The 17,386-nt window shown below is 36.5% G+C and overlaps 1 protein-coding gene across 2 annotated transcripts in view; it reads left to right on the top strand.

Annotated features, from left to right (window-relative positions):
* The window catches only part of LOC137809959 (pleckstrin homology (PH) domain-containing protein), a 74,698-nt gene that overhangs the window by 37,659 nt on the left and 19,653 nt on the right, over positions 1-17,386 (top strand). The window contains exons 33-48 of one of the 2 annotated variants that reach the window (XM_068611028.2): positions 398-501; positions 7,933-8,222; positions 8,326-8,410; positions 8,500-8,829; positions 9,119-9,478; positions 9,571-10,060; positions 10,788-10,951; positions 12,343-12,505; positions 12,595-12,864; positions 12,994-13,191; positions 14,297-14,339; positions 14,561-14,685; positions 14,774-15,271; positions 15,860-16,627; positions 16,736-16,809; positions 16,962-17,310. In XM_068611028.2, the coding sequence (XP_068467129.2) occupies positions 398-501; positions 7,933-8,222; positions 8,326-8,410; positions 8,500-8,829; positions 9,119-9,478; positions 9,571-10,060; positions 10,788-10,951; positions 12,343-12,505; positions 12,595-12,864; positions 12,994-13,191; positions 14,297-14,339; positions 14,561-14,685; positions 14,774-15,271; positions 15,860-16,627; positions 16,736-16,809; positions 16,962-17,310 (4,311 nt within the window). Of the gene's footprint in view, positions 1-397; positions 502-7,932; positions 8,223-8,325; positions 8,411-8,499; positions 8,830-9,118; positions 9,479-9,570; positions 10,061-10,787; positions 10,952-12,342; positions 12,506-12,594; positions 12,865-12,993; positions 13,192-14,296; positions 14,340-14,560; positions 14,686-14,773; positions 15,272-15,859; positions 16,628-16,735; positions 16,810-16,961; positions 17,311-17,386 lie in introns of those variants that run through there. The other variant, XR_016518310.1, reaches the window with a different exon arrangement.

Below are 17,386 nucleotides of genomic sequence, written 5' to 3'. Positions count from 1 at the left end.
ACTGTGATACAAGGACTCACTCTATGCAAGTCCTCTCCCACTTGAATGCTAAATAAGGACACAAATAATTGTTTTCCATTGTCAGCACAGGTTCCTCTCATCTAATCCCTTGAAGTACGCTGCTCACCTTCAAAGTGAGAAATGATAATTCAAAACAGACTAACTAAAGGCATAGGGCAAAGTAGGCTTACTTTAATTGTAGTTTCCTGGATTTGGAAGTGTGCTTTGTTGTTGCTGTTGCATGTGTTTTGCAATTTATTTTATCATCATGCCATAATTATATAAATATGTAATCAAAACTGTATTATGACAAGAAGTTGTGGTATGGTTTATACCGTTGTCGTGAATGTCTTTGCTTTATGCATGTCTTAAGATGTGATGAAATATTTCTATGCAGGCTATTGGCCCAGAGCTTACCTTTTATAACACCTCAAAAGATGTAGGAGAGTTATTAAACCTGTCTAATAAACTTCTGCTTGCACAGTTGGATGCATTTTGCAGGTGAGTTCCTCTTTTTGAAAATGGTATGCTTCCATTTTAACTAGTTTGGCACACTTCATTTGTTCCTAGTGCTATATATATAAAATCAATCATGGGCCTTTACCTATAGATTAGTATATTAAGAGAGATGTTCATTTGGCACTATCGGAATGGTATGTAAATCTGCTTAGTAGACCAACCTTAATTATTAATAATGAAGTTAATGTTTGGCATAATGTTGGGTGGGCTTGTGCCTAGTTCATGTTTTAAGTCCAGAGAGAGTGTCTTAGAAAATTTGTAAGTAATAAAATGAATAAGAAAATGATGAAATGGTGAAGTCAAATGGATATAAGGACATTGCTATTATTTCAGATAGTCATCAATGACCAAGCCCTCAATCGTAGTTTTAGAAAATAGACTTTAAGTTTAACCGTTGGAAGAAATAGATGGAATGTATTTCTGATGTAATTTACAATTGTGATTACAATATCAATTTATAGACTGTTTATAACCTAATTAAGGAAGGAAATAATAGGTAATGAAAGCAAGAAATAATGGGTGATTAAAGTTGTACAAATCAAATCACTAACAAATTTGTCCTAATAAATAGAGAATAAAATCTGCACTTAATTACAGAATAATTCTCCTGATTATGCAACACTCCCTTCAAGCTGGTGAATGTATATCTATCATTCCCAGCTTGCAAGTAAGATCTTTGAACTGTTTTGTGCGAAGTCCCTTGGTAAACATATCTGCCAATTGGAGTCTTGAAGGGATGTACTCGGTGGCTATAAGACCATTATCCAACTTCTCCTTAATAAAATGTCGGTCTATCTCGACATGTTTTGTTTGTGTTAGGTATAATAGTCTTATGTTAGGTATAACAATCTTAACTGTTTTATATGTATTAACTACTGCACTGGTACTATTAATACCCAGTCTTCCCTGTATGTTTGGCATTCAATCATATAATAAAGTTTCTCTCTTTCTCTCATTCTTCTCTCTAAACCTCTCGTCCTCTCTCTACTCTTATATGGTATCCAAAGCCAAAAATGGCCTCATCATCCACCACTGAAACCAATCCTGAAATTTTTTCTTCCAAGCCCGAAGCTCTTCTCCCTCATATCTTTCATACCCTAATCCCTCTAAAATTGGATCTAGACAATTTCCTTGTCTGGCGACAAGTTAATGCCACCCTTCGAAGCCTAGATCTTTTTTATTTTTTGGATGGTTCTTGCATTCCTCTGCGCTTCATCTCTGTCGAGGAAGACTCTTCCCCCATTGTTAATTCCAAATATATCCAGTATAATCATCAGGATCAGGCAATCTTGGCCGGGTTATTGGCGTCTATGACTGTTGGTATCCTAACTCAGATGGTTGGCATGGACACTTCAAACCAAGTCTGGGAAAAACTCCAGACCCATTATGCGTCGCAAACCCGTGCTCAAATAAAGAAGCACAAACAGCAGCTGCGTACACCCAAGAAGGACCGCTCCATCTCTGCTTACCTTCTTGATATCAAGAAAACCGTAGACCACTTGGCTGTTGTGGGTTGTCCCATTTGTACAGAAGATCACATTGAAGTTGTTCTTGATGGGCTGTCCGATGAATACAATTCTTTTATCACCTCTGTCACATCCCATCTTGACCCATATACGGTAGCAGATATTGAGGCGCTGCTCCTTGCTCAAGAAAATCGTATTGAAAAAGCCAAACAATCTGTTGATCACATTCTATAGGCAAATGTCTCTTTTGTCCCATCTTCTTTCTCCCACTACAATTCCAGTTCTACAAATCATCCCTCTTCCTTCCGCCCTTCTGCTCCTGCTAAACAACGATTTTACTCTAAACAACTTTTTCCACCATCCAAGAACTTCCCCAAGATGCCATCTAACTTGTCTTCGTCTCGGGTGCAATGTTAAATTTGTGGAAAATATGGGCACACTGCCCTTCATTGTTGGCATAGGTTTGATTCTTCCACTCACTCTCAAGTTACTGCCAATACTGCTCATTTTATTACATCTCTTAGTGATGATGAACCTTCGATCCTCGAAACCCCAAATACTCTCCATGACCCTCTTTGGTATCCTAATAGTGGTGCCTCCCATCATCTTACTGCTCACAACAACAATCTTTCCACAACTCCTTACACAGGTTCATAAAAGGTGGCTGTAGGTAATGGTTCTCAGCTCCCTATTGCTTCTATTGGCTCTGCCATTTTTACAGATCTCAATACCCATAATAACTTTTCTTTACAACATTTTTTGCATGTTCCTACTATTTCTAAAAATCTGTTAAGTGTTTCTAGGTTTGCACGTGATAATCATGTCTTTTTTTGAGTTTCATGCTGATGTTTGTCTTGTTAAATGTCAGGGAACCAACGAAATCCTGCTTCAAGGCAAGCTTAAAGATGGTCTTTATATGTTTCCAAATCTTGTTCAAACTGCATTCTATTCTGCATACACTACTGCTATTACCACTGGTTCTTCTACATATCATTTGTGGCACTCCCGGTTTGGTCATCATGCCCAACCAAGAGTGATTCATCAAATTATGAAGATTTGTAATATACCTTTTACTGCAAAACGTGAATTATGTGAATCTTGTGTTGTTGGCAAGTCCCATCAGCTTCCTTTTAATGCTTCTCAAACTATATACTCTAAACCTTTACAGCTTGTTACCCCTGCAATTAATGGTGCTACTTACTATATCTCTTTTGTAGATGCCGCTAGATATGTTTGGTTCTATTTAATTCACACTAATTCACAAGCACTCACTGTTTTCAAATCTTTCAAATTATATGTTGAAAAACAAACTGTGCTTGGTTTTCCACTGTTAAGCATTCAGACTGACAATGGAGAAGAGTTTCTCTATTTTAAATCTTTCTTGTTATCCAATGGCATAACTCATCGTCTAACTTGCCCTCACACTCATGAACCAAATGGTTCTGTTGAACGTAAGCATAGACATATTGTTGATATAGGATTGACTTTACTTGCAGATTCTAATTTACCCATGCATTTCTGGGGCTATGCTTTCACTACTGTTGTTTCCATTATAAATGTTTTACCCACATCTGTTTTAAACAATCAAAGCCCATATTATCTGTTGTTTAACACACCCTGATTTTTTTCTTTTTACAAAACTTTTGGATGTGCTTATTATCCTCTTCTTCGCCCATATAATAAACATAAAATGAGTTTTCATTCATTTTTGTGTGTGTTTCTTGGTTGTGCCTCCAGTCACAAAGGTTACATGTTACTTTTAATGAATCTATTTTTCCATATGATGTTTTCTCTAACCCTTTTTCTTCTGTTTCTTCACCCACTAATAGCCCCTTCTCCTTTCCTTCACCCACTTTAACTGTTTGCTAGCAAACGCATGTTTCTGTGTCTCAACCAACACTTCCTGAATCACAACCTGATTCCTCTGCTTCTATATCCTCTCACTCTGAATCGTCTTCCACTGCTTTGACTCCACTCATTCCTATTCCTCAGTACACTCACCCTATGCTTACACGTGCGAATGCGCCTTTACTTGGTCCAAGTGCCTTTACTGCAGCACCTGTTTTGACCATTCCCAAATCCACCAAAGAAGCCTTACATCTTCCCCAATGGCTTTCTGCCATGCAGGAAGAACTTGCTGCTTTAAATACAAACAACACCTGGATTGTCACCTCTCTTCCTCCTGGAGTTCAACCCATTGGTTGCAAATGGATTTTCAAAATAAAATACAATGCTGATGACTCCTTTCAGTGGAATAAAGCTCGCCTCGTCGCCAAAGGTTTTCATAAGCAACAAGGCTTTGACTACTTTGAAACATTCATGTGATAAAGCCTGTCACTATATGTATTATCCTTACTCTAGCTCTTCAATTAAATTGGTCTGTCAATCAAATTGACATTAATAATGCCTTTTTGTATGGTGACCTAGAGGAATCTGTCTACATGATTCAACCTCCTGGCTTTGAAACTGGTGACTCCCACACTGTTTGCAAACTTAACAAAGCTCTCTATGGGTTAAAACAAGCACCTAGATCCTGGTTTCACAAGCTAAGTACCACTTTAATCTCTCTTGGTTTTCATCCCACTAAAAGTGACACCTCCCTTTCTCTTCACTTCCACAATAACATTACTCTATTTGTACTAATTTTTGTTGATGATATTCTAATTACAGGCAACCCTAACATTGTCATTCAGCGTCTGATTCACTCCCTCAGTCAACATTTTGCCCGAAAGAACCTTGGCACTCTTCATTATTTTCTCGGTGTTGAAGCTACTTTGACATTGGATGGTGGCTTACATCACTTTCAAACCAAATACATTCAGGATCTCCTCCATAAAACCAACATGCTCTCCTCCAAGCCTCAACCCACACCTATGCTCTCCACTACTCATCTAACAAAAGACGCTACCACTGCTGTAGATGATCCTTTTCTCTATCGATCCGTGGTTAAATCGCTTCAATATATCCTTATTACTCGTTCTGAACTTGCCTATAGCGTCAACAAAGTGTGCCAGTTCATGAACAATCCCCAACATCACCATTGGAATGCTGTTAAAGGCATTCTCCGCTACCTAGTTGGCACTGCCACTCATGGTCTTCATCTTCTATGCCCATCTCAACTCACACTAAATGCCTTTGCTGATGCTGATTGGGGCTCTGATCCTGATGACAGGAAATCAACCTCAGGCCTTGTTGTCTATCTCGGATCAAATCCTATTGCTTGGCTTTCAAAGAAACAAAAGGTTGTTTCTCGCAGCTCTACTGAAGGTGAATATCACAGTATTGCTGCTACTCTTGCTGAACTCAAGTGGATACAGAATCTGCTCACTGAACTTCGTCTTCCCCCTACTCTTCCCACCATTCGATCTGATAATCTTGGCGCTGTTCTTCTTGCATCCAATCCTATTATGCACTCCAAGACCAAACACTTTGAACTTGACCTTCATTTTGTTCGTGATGCTATCCAACAAAAGCAGCTACAACTTCTTCATGTTCCTGCTAAGCTACAGATCGCCGATGTTTTCACCAAACCAGTAAGTGCTGGCCCGTTTTCAGCTTTGTTGCATAAATTAATGGTGTATCCTAAACCATTAATTTAAGAGGGGATGTTAGGCATAACAGTCTTATGTTAGGTATAACAATCTTAACTGTTTTATATGTATTAACTACTGCACTGGGTACTATTAATACCCAATCTTCCTTTGGCATTCAATCATATAATAAAGTTTCTCTCTTTCTCTTATTCTTCTCTCTAAACCTCTCGTCCTGTCTCTACTCTTATAGTTCGATCATGTTGAACTGGATTGTGTGGAATACTAATAGCAGATTTATTACCACACACCAAACCCATAGGAGCTCCATATTTTATTTTGAGATCATCAAGTATGATGAAAATCAAGTATGATCTTCATCCATAATAGTTCACAAACCCCTTGAGCCATGGCTCTATATTCTGCCTTTGCACTTGATCTTGCAACTACATTTTGTTTCTTGCACCTCAATGTCACCAAATTTCCACCCAATAACATGCAGTAGCCTGTGGCGGATCTCCTATCAACAATTGATCCTGCATAATCAGCATCAATATATACTTTCATGGATAATTTTTCTCCCTTTCTGAATAGCAATCCTTTCCTGGAAAGGCTTTTAAGTACTGAATAATTCTATTTACTGTTTGTAAGTGTCTTTCTCTTGAATCATGCTTAAATTTGCTAACCACACTAATTGCATAGGTTGTGTCTGGCCTAGTGTGTGATAGATAAATGAGTTTTTCCAAAAGTCTTTGATATTGTGTCTTCTCCACTTTTGGGTTTTCCTCATCATTCCCAATCCTATGATTTTGCTCTATTGGCACTCCAGTGGTCTTACAACCCAACATACCAGTCTCTTTGAGAAGATCAAGGATGTATTTCTTTTGAGAAATAAAGATGCCCTGTCTCGAGTAAGCAACCTCTATTCTAAGGAAGTACTCCAACTTCCCTAGATCCTTCATCTCAAATTGAGCAACCAGTCTCTCCCTCAAATTTTGTTTTTCAATCTCATCATCACCTATAATAATCATATCATCTACATAAACCAAAAGTAGTGTGAGTTTACCATTCTAAGAATGTTTTATAAAATTTTCCGGCATCCGTAAACAGATGTCGACGGCGGTCAGCAGTGGTCGACGGTGGTAGTGACAGTCAACGGCACAAAGTGGTAATGGTCAATAGAGGAGAAAAAATATTACAGCCCTGAAGGCTGTCCGGAAAAGTAATTGTAGCGGAAAAGTAATTGTAGCAATGAAGGCTGTCCGGAAAAATAATTGTAGCAATGAAGGCTGTCTAGAAAAGTAATTGCAGCAATGAAGGCTGTTCAGAAAAGTAATTGCAGCAATAAAGGCTGCTAAAAAAAAAGATTGCAGAAACAGAGTCTCCCAGAATCGGAGCTCTTCTACCAAGTTGGAAGAAATAGATGGAATGTATTTCTGATGTAATTTACAAATATGATTACAGTCTCAATTTATAGACTATTTACAACCTAATTAAGGAAGGAAATAATAGGTAATGAAAGCAAAAAATAATGGGTGATTAAATTTTTCCTAATAAATAGAGAATAAAAGTTGCACTTAATTACAAAATAATTCTCCTGATTATGCAACATTAACTCAACTTCACAAAACAAGCTTGTAACATAAGATTTGCACTTATTTATATATTATAATTTAGTCATATCTCTATTCAATGTTAGATCTCCAACACACCCTGTATCCATCTTAGAAAGTGGAGTTTAAGCATATTTCAAATCACAAGACTGGTTTGTAGGGTGAGGTTTGCTAGATGTAGCTGTTTGTCCTACATCACATCATTTGCCAAGATCAAAGACAAATCTTCTTGTAGGTTTGGCATCCCCTTTTGTAGGTTTAGGTTTTTGGTTATACTTTCTTTTGTGGAAGTGTAACTTTGTGGCTGTGGTACACGGGTTGGGATACCCCTTAAGTATCCCCTTAATTTTATTTATTTATTGCTATTAAAAAAGAAAAAAGACAAATCTTCTTAGGAGTTAGGGGAGCGATTCCACCCACACCCCAAATTTTAAAATTCTTATATTTATATATATTTAAAATTTTGGGGGAGGGGCTGACTCCTTAGAATATCTGCCTTTGATAGTAGAATAAACCTGCTGTTGTGGATTTTGCAACAGCTGTTTGTCAGTTAGTTAGATCTGGAGCTCTCCCATATTTCTTTGAATACCTTACTGTAATTAAAAGTTAATTCCATGAATCATTCTGTTTATTCTCTTTTCAAACACTTAATTTCTATAAGGTTAAGGATATAGTCCCTAATTATGACCCGAGTTTATCTTCAGAATAAATTTTGTGCTAGAAGCCTATTTTAATGATTCACTGTATTTTAGGTATGATGATAATGTGGGATTAACTGATTTTGCTGTGTTCTTCTATTTCTAGGCTTGTATTGAAGGGTAACAATACTGAGATGAGCGCAGATTTACTTGGTTTGACTATGGAGAGTAATGGAATCAGGATTTTGGAGCCATTTGATACATCGTTGAAGTACTCAAATGCTTCGGGGAGGACAAATATACATTTGTCTATTTCTGATATTTTCATGAATTTCACTTTCAGTATCTTGAGACTATTTATGGCTGTGGAAGATGATATTTTAGCATTTTTAAGGATGACATCGAAGAAAATGACAATTGTTTGCTCTCATTTCGACAAAGTTGGAAGAATAAAAGGTATGTTTATCATCCTCTATTTGTTTTTCATTTTGGTAAATGAATTGACAAATGTGGTTTGGAAGACTGGTCTCATTCATTTTTTTTTTTATTTTGCATGCAGATTCTCAAACTGATCAAACATATGCCTTCTGGCGGCCCCATGCTCCACCTGGTTTTGCTGTTCTTGGTGACTACCTGACACCTCTGTAAGTGCAAATTCTTTAATATTCTTCTGTCTAGACGGATGCATTTATTCCCCGGTTTTGCATGTTAATATGATGTGTTTGCTCGACAGAGACAAGCCACCAACAAAAGGAGTTCTTGCAGTAAATATTAATTCTGTTATAGTTAAGAGACCTATTAGTTTCAGATTGATTTGGCCACCATTAGCTTCTGTGGGCATTAAGGGTGAAGAAGTGGACAATTCTGACTTGTTATGGAATACCGAGGCAGATGCCATTTGTTCCATTTGGTTCCCTGAAGCTCCCAAAGGTTATGTTGCACTAGGTTGTATTGTTACTCGTGGAAAGGAACCACCCCCACTATCTTCTGCTTTTTGCATCCCATCTTCTTCTGTATCCCCATGTTCATTAAGGGATTGTATCACAATAGGCACCAGTGATATGTAAGTGAAAATTTTCTCCTGTTCTGCTTTAACATATAGGTTCATTATACAATTTTATACTTTAAAGTACCAAACTTACAGGTTAGTGCCTTTTGCTATGTATATCAGTTTGCTTGCTAATGAAATAATGTTATCATTTTGCTTAACTGATTAAGTTTATATATTTTGAACATTAATTCTAAGATGTTGTTGGGTGTTTTACCTGCGAAAATTTAAACTATATTGATCAGACATAAGATCATGGAATTTTTGTCCCTTGTAAACACAATATTGCTTGTCTTGATTGCAGATCACAATCTTGTGTGGCATTCTGGCGAGTGGATAATTCTGTTGGCACTTTTTTGCCAGTAGATCCTATTTCTCTTAGTTTGATGGGTAAAGCATATGAATTGCGTTCCATTAAATATGATCATTTGAAGCCATCCTCAGCAGCATTAACTAGTCAGGATTCCCATGCTCCTTCTAGTGGGCATCAAGCCTTGCAACCTGACCGGTCTGTTGGCACAAATTCTAATAGGCGTTATGAGCCTGTTGCTAGCTTTGAGTTAGTGTGGTGGAATCAGGGATCAAATTCAAGAAAGAGGTTATCCATATGGCGTCCAGCTGTACCAATGGGAATGGTATATTTTGGTGATGTAGCTGTTAAAGGGTGCGTTTCAATCATTATCTTCTCTTTTGTTGTATAAATTTAGATATTAATTTGTTATCTTCCTCTTTGAACTGATGTAATCTTCTTTTTAGGTATGAACCTCCAAACGCCTGCATTGTTGTTCATGATTCCAGGGATGAAAATGTTTTTAAAACTCCACTAGATTTTCAGCTTGTCGGACAAATAAAGAAGCAGAGGGGAATGGAAAGCATGTCATTCTGGCTTCCACAAGCTCCCCCGGGCTTTGTTTCCTTGGGCTGTGTTGCATGTAAAGGAAAACCTAAGCAAAATGATTTTAGCTCCTTAAGATGCATGCGCAGTGATTTGGTAGCAGGAGATAAATTTTTGGAAGAAAGTGTGTGGGATACATCTGATGCCAAGCATGTACCAGAACCATTTAGCATTTGGGCTGTTGGCAATGAGTTGGGGACTTTTATTGTCCGTGGTGGTTTCAAAAGACCCCCAAGAAGGTTTGCTTTAAAGCTTGCAGATTCAAATGTGCCAAGTGGCTCAGATGTTACAGTCATTGATGCAGGAATTGGGACCTTCTCAATGGCTCTTTTTGATGATTACAGTGGTTTGGTGAGAAAAAAATTCTTAGATTGTAAATTTTGTTAGAATAAAAGTGTTAAATCACCTAACTTCTTAAGCTATGAGAATGAATGGGTCTATATCAATAGGTATTCTCCAAATATTGAAAAGTGGTTGTTGGAGATCCTATGTCTTATAATATATAGGTGGGTGCAAATTTCACCTTACAATTTGGTTTTGTAATGTTGAGTTAAGTTAAAGTTTACCTTATAAGATGGTAATGTCTAGTCCCACGATTAAGATCAGCGAGAAGGGTTGGAGATCTTACATCCACTAAAAATATGATCAAATTATTATATATAAATGACTGCAAATCTCACCTTACAATCTGAATTTGTGAGATGGATTTTGGCTCAAAGTCCACTTCATAAGAGTGGTAATGGCAGCATGCTTCTAGATTTCATATTAATGAAATGGTTGTTGTTGACCTTAAGTTACTTATAGGTATACGTATACGGTATACCACACCTCTCAATCAGACTGCAAACAAAATTTAATTACTTATCTCATTGGTTAAATCTTTTCCTAATTTTTTAACGTATCTCATTGACCATTGAAGAGGGGAGTTAATGTTATTATTATTTTTTTTTATCTTTTTTACTATTATTGATGTTATTCTAACTGCTTCAGCTTTCGTAAGAGTTAGTTCTTGATAAGTTATCAGAGCTTTCTTGGAAGTATTACTTCTATATTGACTGCTTTTCTTTGAATTTGACAGATGGTTCCTTTGTTCAATGTATCTTTCAGTGGAATAACATTTAGTTTGCATGGAAGGACTGGGTATCTAAATTGCACTGTTGGTTTCTCCTTAGCTGCCAGGTCATACAATGATAAGTATGAAGCTTGGGAACCTCTTGTTGAGCCAGTAGATGGATTCTTAAGGTAATTTCTATGTGTTTACAAATATAGAATACTTGTGTGATACATGTTGCTTTGATGGAATTCTTGAGTGAGTGATTTGGAGTTCAGGCTGTTATGAGCAGTGGTATAATTTGATTTAGAAAATAAGAATTGAGTTAAGAATAAGTATTGGGTCACTAAGTCTACCCTCTTTTTGACAATTCTTATTTATTATGATGTATTGGAAAAAATCCAAGTCCCAAATTGACTAACAAACCTTACTATGTAAGCTGATTGAGTTAGGTCTAAAACCATATCCTAAGATGACATGACAATCATACAGAGACGGATAGACAGACGAAGGACGCTGGAAGCATACCTTCGTTGCTTTAGTTCTGAGCAACCAAAAATGTGGGTGATTTTACTTTTGTGGCCTGAATATTGGTATAACACCAGTTTTCATGGGGTAGCCAAAAATACCCCTTTTGAAGTGGTGTATGGACGAGCTCCTCTATCCCTGGCAGGGGAGACAATGGTAGAAGCAGTGACACAAGATTTGATGAATAGGGATGAGGCCCTTGTACAAATCAAATTTCATTTAAGAAGAGTATAAGATCAAATGTCTAAATTCACAAATTGTCACAGGAAACCCTCTCCAATTAAAGTAGGAGATATGGTGTATCTTAAAATTCGTCTACACAGACAACTGACCATGCCTAGTCATTTGCATCCAAAACTAGCAACCTGTTATCATGGCCCTTTTATGATTATAGCAAAAGTTGGTTGGGTGGCTTTTAGACTATAACTACTGGTATAGGCTTGAGTACATCCAGTTTTCCATGTATCCTAGTTGAATTCCAGGGGCAAGGTGTGGTTTTTTCTCCAAAAGAAGTTTTTGATAGACAATAAATAGTCGTCCATGGCACACACATAAAGCAAGTTTTAATACAGTGGAATGAAGGGGGAAGTGAGACTAATACATGGGAGGATGTTGCAACTATCAAGGACCAATTTTCAGTCTTTAACCTTGAGGACAAGGTTGTTTCAGCATAGGGGAGTAATATTATGCAAAAAGATAAGAAGAAAGTGTGGAAGGTGTATTATAGAAGGAAATTTAAAAATACAGAATAAGTGGGATTTGGGGTAGTTTTGGTTGTTACGGTTAAAGATCAACCCTGACCAACCCGGTAGGTTGAAGGGGCGTTTTTTTGTATGTGAGTTGTTTGACAGGAGTAATACCTGTGTGAAAGGAATTAATTTCCGTTGTAAATGTTTGTGTGTTCTGATAAGGTGCTGGAATAATAGAAATCCTTCCTTTTTGGGTGTTCATATTGTGAATCTTTTTCTTTCTCTGTTGGGAACGTATCACAAATCCATCCAAATTATATTTTTGTTCCAGTTTCTATTCTTTTCCTAATTACAGCTACATACAGGTACCAATATGACCTCAACGCCCTGGCTGGAACCACTCAGTTACGATTGACATCAACTCGAGATCTGAATTTAAATGTTTCAGTTTCTAATGCTAATATGATCATTCAAGCTTATGCAAGCTGGAACAATCTTAGCCATGCTCATGAGTGTTACAAAAATAGAGTAAAATTTATTGTAAACCTTTTCATTTTTGCTGCTTTTTAAGACTGATTTTCTCGTTGTATATTACAGCACTTGTTTTCTCTTGGCAGGATGTATTTTCTCCAACTTATGGTGGAAACTCTATCATTGACACACTCCAGAAAAGAAATTATTATATAATCCCTCAAAATAAACTTGGTCAAGATATTTTTATTCGTGCAACAGAAGCTAGGGGCCTCCAAAATATAGTTCGGATGCCATCTGGGGATATGAAGGCTGTCAAAGTTCCTGTGTCAAAAAATATGCTAGAATCTCATTTGAAGGGTAAACTCTGTAGAAAGATTAGAACAATGGTTACGATCATCATAGCAGAAGCGCAGGTACAAGTTTTGTTTCTTTTAGTATACCACTTACATGGTTTTGCCAGTCCCAATTTTCATGTAACCTTTAATCCATGTCAAGATAAATATTCAGTTGCTCACAGATTATTTTCTTCATTGTTAATACAGTTTCCCCAAGTTGAAGGTTCAGATTCCCAGCAATATACAGTAGCTGTCCGCCTTTCTCCAAATCAGAGCCCCCCTAGTGATGCATTGGTTTATCAACAGAGTGCACGCACGCGTGGACAAAGGCCACTTCATTTATTGCCTTCAGATCTTCAGTCGGTCAAGTGGAATGAAATATTTTTCTTCAAAGTGGATTCCCTGGTATTGATAATTATCTTAGTTGCTTTTATTTATTCTTGCTGTAAGTTTGTTTTGTTGGAAGTTGACGCAATCTAATGTTCAAATGCATTCGGAAGTATTTTGATCGTTTTTAAATACCGAATGTTTACTTAAAAATTTGGATTTTGTGTGCTCTGATTGGTTTAGTTATCATAGCCCTAGAAGTCAAAATCTTATTAAGGCATAGGGTTGTCTTCGTAGCTTTTTCATGTTTTAATATTCAGTTATTTTATTTCATCTGTTTATTTTAGTTTTTCTCCTTTTTGTTTAGTAGCAAAAAAATTCTTTATAAAAATGAAGTATGATATTATTTAGATAAGCCATATGACTGACTGGTGGTGAGTCAGCAAGTATCTAATTCTGTAACAGAAAAGGACTACTCTGTTACAGAAAAAGAGTGAATGAAAATTACAGCCAAATGACAGTGTAATGTAAATGAAAATGTACAAAATGAAGATAAAAATATAAAGAATATAACCAATAAAGAATAACATTGTGGGTTATAGCAAATGTATATAATCTTTCTATTCATAATTTTGGGGGTGAATAACCTTCTGATTTTTATTAAAAGCTAAAAGTTGATTTCTGGTTCTTAACTTTTTTTCTCAACTAATATTTGATTTACTTTTTCACTTGAGTTAATATCTTACCTAGATTGGGGTTTTTAAACTGCGTTGGCGAAGATAAGCCAACATTCAGTATTTAAACTTAATAATATTTGAGGACTGTGTTGCCAAATGTTTGAGATTTACTTTTCTCTGATCGTGTAATTTTTCTTGTGGCTCTTATTTATTGTTACACTTTTATGCTGTCTTTTGTTCATTGTAACATTCTTTATTTCACTGAGCCATGCCCATTTCAATGTAATGTACTTTTTAATGCTTTAATTTTCTTGTTGATTCTTATTTATCTCATTAGACTGATTTAGTCTGCCTTTTAGGTTGTATAATTTAATGCTTCTTTTGACTGTGCACTTGGCCATCTTTTTCTGTCAAATATACGTTTGATTTTCAAAATTCTTTTAGTCTACATTTTGATTTCTAATTGAAAAACTAACTTCAAACTTGGCTTCTATATTTTTTTACAGGACTGTCACTCTTTAGAATTGATTTTAACGGATGTGGGTAAAGGTACTTCTTTGAAATTCCATCAAGACCTAAGTGACCCGAGATGCGGCTAAATAACATGCAAATAAATTAGTTTCAATTCAAATTTCTGCAGAGATATACTGGGAATACAATAGTGTTTTGAGCACATAAAATGTTTCTAATTTTGTGAATGCCCTTTTGGTATTGTAAACAACATAGGCTGCTCAATCATCTTTATTACATTCTTCTTTTCTTTCTTCTAGGTGTTCCGATTGGATTTTTTTCAGCTTCCTTGAATGAGATAGCAAGAACTATTGAGGACTACTCAAATCCCCAAAATCTTGTCAACAAGTTGAACTGGATATATTTGTCTGCAGAAAACTCCATGGTGAATTTTGTGTATGATTTACCTTTTTATTGTTTTTGTTTGTTTTCTCTAAGTACTTCCTCTCAATGATGCCATGCTGAGATTTCAGGATTCTTATTATGGGAAGCCTTGCAAATTACAATGTGCCATATTAGTACATAATTCTGAGATTGAGATAAACAATCAACTATCTAATTATGATGCCCATAAATGTGGGTTTATTCAAATTAGTCCTAGCAAGGAAGGTCCTTGGACTACTGTGAGGCTAAATTATGCTGCTCCTGCTGCTTGCTGGCGGTTAGGCAATGCTGTTGTTGCCAGTGAAGCTAGTGTGAAGGATGGCAACAGATATGTGAATATTCGATCACTGGTTTCTGTTCGTAACAACACAGATTTTGTACTTGATTTAAACCTTACTTCAAAAGTTTCCTCGGAAAAGATGAATTTGCTGAAAAGTTCAATTAATTCTGATTCCATTCAAACAGAGAGCCACAGAATTCAGACAGATGAGTTTTTCGAGACTGAAAAGTTAACCCCACAATTTGGTTGGGTACGCTGTTCAGGTTATTCTGGGAACCACATGTCAGATGAGGGGAAATCCCATCAGGTGAATGTTAATTTTTTCACTTTCCACGGGAAACTGTTCTCTAGCTGCTTTTGTATTGCTCATATGCCTGAGCTGTTAGTTTTTCTCTTGCAATGAAGGTACAAACTGATAATTGCATAAATTGCTCATAATTTGAGACTCTCTTCAAGAGGATCAATCATATATATTTATGCTTTGAAAAGTTCAGAATAGATCAAGCACTTGCTCTATGGTTGTTATACTATCCTTTCAGAAGGTATATGCTAAGAATTTGATTAGGATTAAACTAGTCACTACATTGTCATGCTAACGTCTTTATAATCACTCTTTTTTTGCATGTTGAGGTATAAACATTGCTCAGGAAATTTATGTCAACTCATAGAAAATATTATGTCATGATTAAGGAATTGACAAACCCTGAGCATGTAAGCCTTCATATCAAAATATTGTCTGTGACACTTTTACGGTCTTTAGAAAACCTTCTGGTGTCTAGTTTAAACTTTCTTTTGGAGGAAGAATAGTTTATAATCAGAAAACTGCAAGCATATTTATTTTTAATTTTTACTATTCTGTCATGTTTAATTTTTTTCTTTAATTTTCTATTACCAGATTTTTCCTGAAATTGATCTACCGCCAGGGTGGGAATGGATTGATGATTGGCATTTGGATACAAAATCTCCCAATACTTCTGATAGTTGGATTTATGCTCCGGTTGTGGAGAGTTTGAGATGGCCTGAATCCTTTGATCCAATGGATTCTCGTAATTCTGCCAGGCAGAGAAGATGGTTAAGAAATAGGAAGCTTATAGCAGAGGATCTTAAGCATGAAATATCTGTTGGGTTACTGCAACCAGGAGAAACTGCTCCACTTCCTCTCTCTGGTTTGACACAATCTGTACAATATTTCTTGCAGTTAAGGCCTTGGACTTCAGCAAACTCTTGTGAGTACTCATGGAGTACTGTAGTAGACAGACCTAGTCAACAAGATGTTGGTAGTAGGGGTCAATGTTCAAATCTGTATGTATCAGCTCTTTCAGAGTCGGAAGAACTATTGTGCTGCAGTGAGATGCATGGCACCTCTGGTGGCTCCCACAAGTTGTGGTTTTCTGTAAGCATACAATCAACCGAGATTGCTAAAGATATCAATTCTGATGCCATTCAGGATTGGTGTTTGGTGGTCAAAGCACCTCTAATAATAAGCAACTTTCTTCCCCTTGCTGCTGAATATTCTGTTCTTGAAATGCAATCAACTGGCCATTTCCTTGCATGTTCTAGAGGAGTATTTTTATCTGGAAAAACTGTAAAGATATACAGTGCTGATATTCGGAACCCTTTGTTCTTATCCTTACTTCCGCAAAGGGGTTGGCTTCCCATACATGTAAGATAGAGACCTGTCAATACTTTTGCCATTTGTGTTTCAGTTACTAGGTCATTTTTATATTGTATTAGGCTATTAATATCTCACCCGTTCCCATTTTTTGAACAGGAAGCTGTTCTTATATCTCATCCTCATGAGAATCCATCAAAAACAATTAGTTTGAGAAGTTCAATATCTGGAAGGTTGTAAATTTCTGGATGTGGAACAGTTAGAAATTTCCCAATCTATCACGTTAATTCTAAATATTAAAAATTTTGCTGAAATTTTATTGACGTCTTTTTTGAAAGACAACTTGATTTGTATAAACCCATCTTATTTGCCTCCTTATGTGCAGGGTGATCCAAATTATTCTTGAGCAGAACTTTGACAAAGAGCACAGCTTGCTGGCTAAAACGATTAGAGTGTATGCTCCTTACTGGTTAGAAGTTGCTAGATGTCCTCCACTTACATTTAGGATACTTGATATGTCAGGAAAAAGACATATGCCAAAGGTTGCTGCTAAATTTCAAGTTAACAAGAAAAATGGATTAATCCTTGAAGAAATAACTGAGGAGGAGATATATGATGGTTACACAATTGCTTCTGCTTTTAATTTTAATATGCTGGCCCTTTCAGTGGCCATTGCCCAATCAGGAAATGAGCATTTTGGACCTGTTACGAATCTTGCTCCTCTTGGTGATATGGTAATGTTAAGATTTATGTGTTGACAAACAAGAAGTTATCATATACCTTTCTAAAATCACTTTGTTTTATCCTTAG

The sequence above is a fragment of the Phaseolus vulgaris genome, chromosome 2 (genome assembly GCF_051622355.1).
Source record: "Phaseolus vulgaris cultivar YP4 chromosome 2, ASM5162235v1, whole genome shotgun sequence".
Classification (NCBI taxonomy): domain Eukaryota; kingdom Viridiplantae; phylum Streptophyta; class Magnoliopsida; order Fabales; family Fabaceae; genus Phaseolus; species Phaseolus vulgaris.
This window is presented reverse-complemented; position numbering and strand designations above follow the sequence as displayed.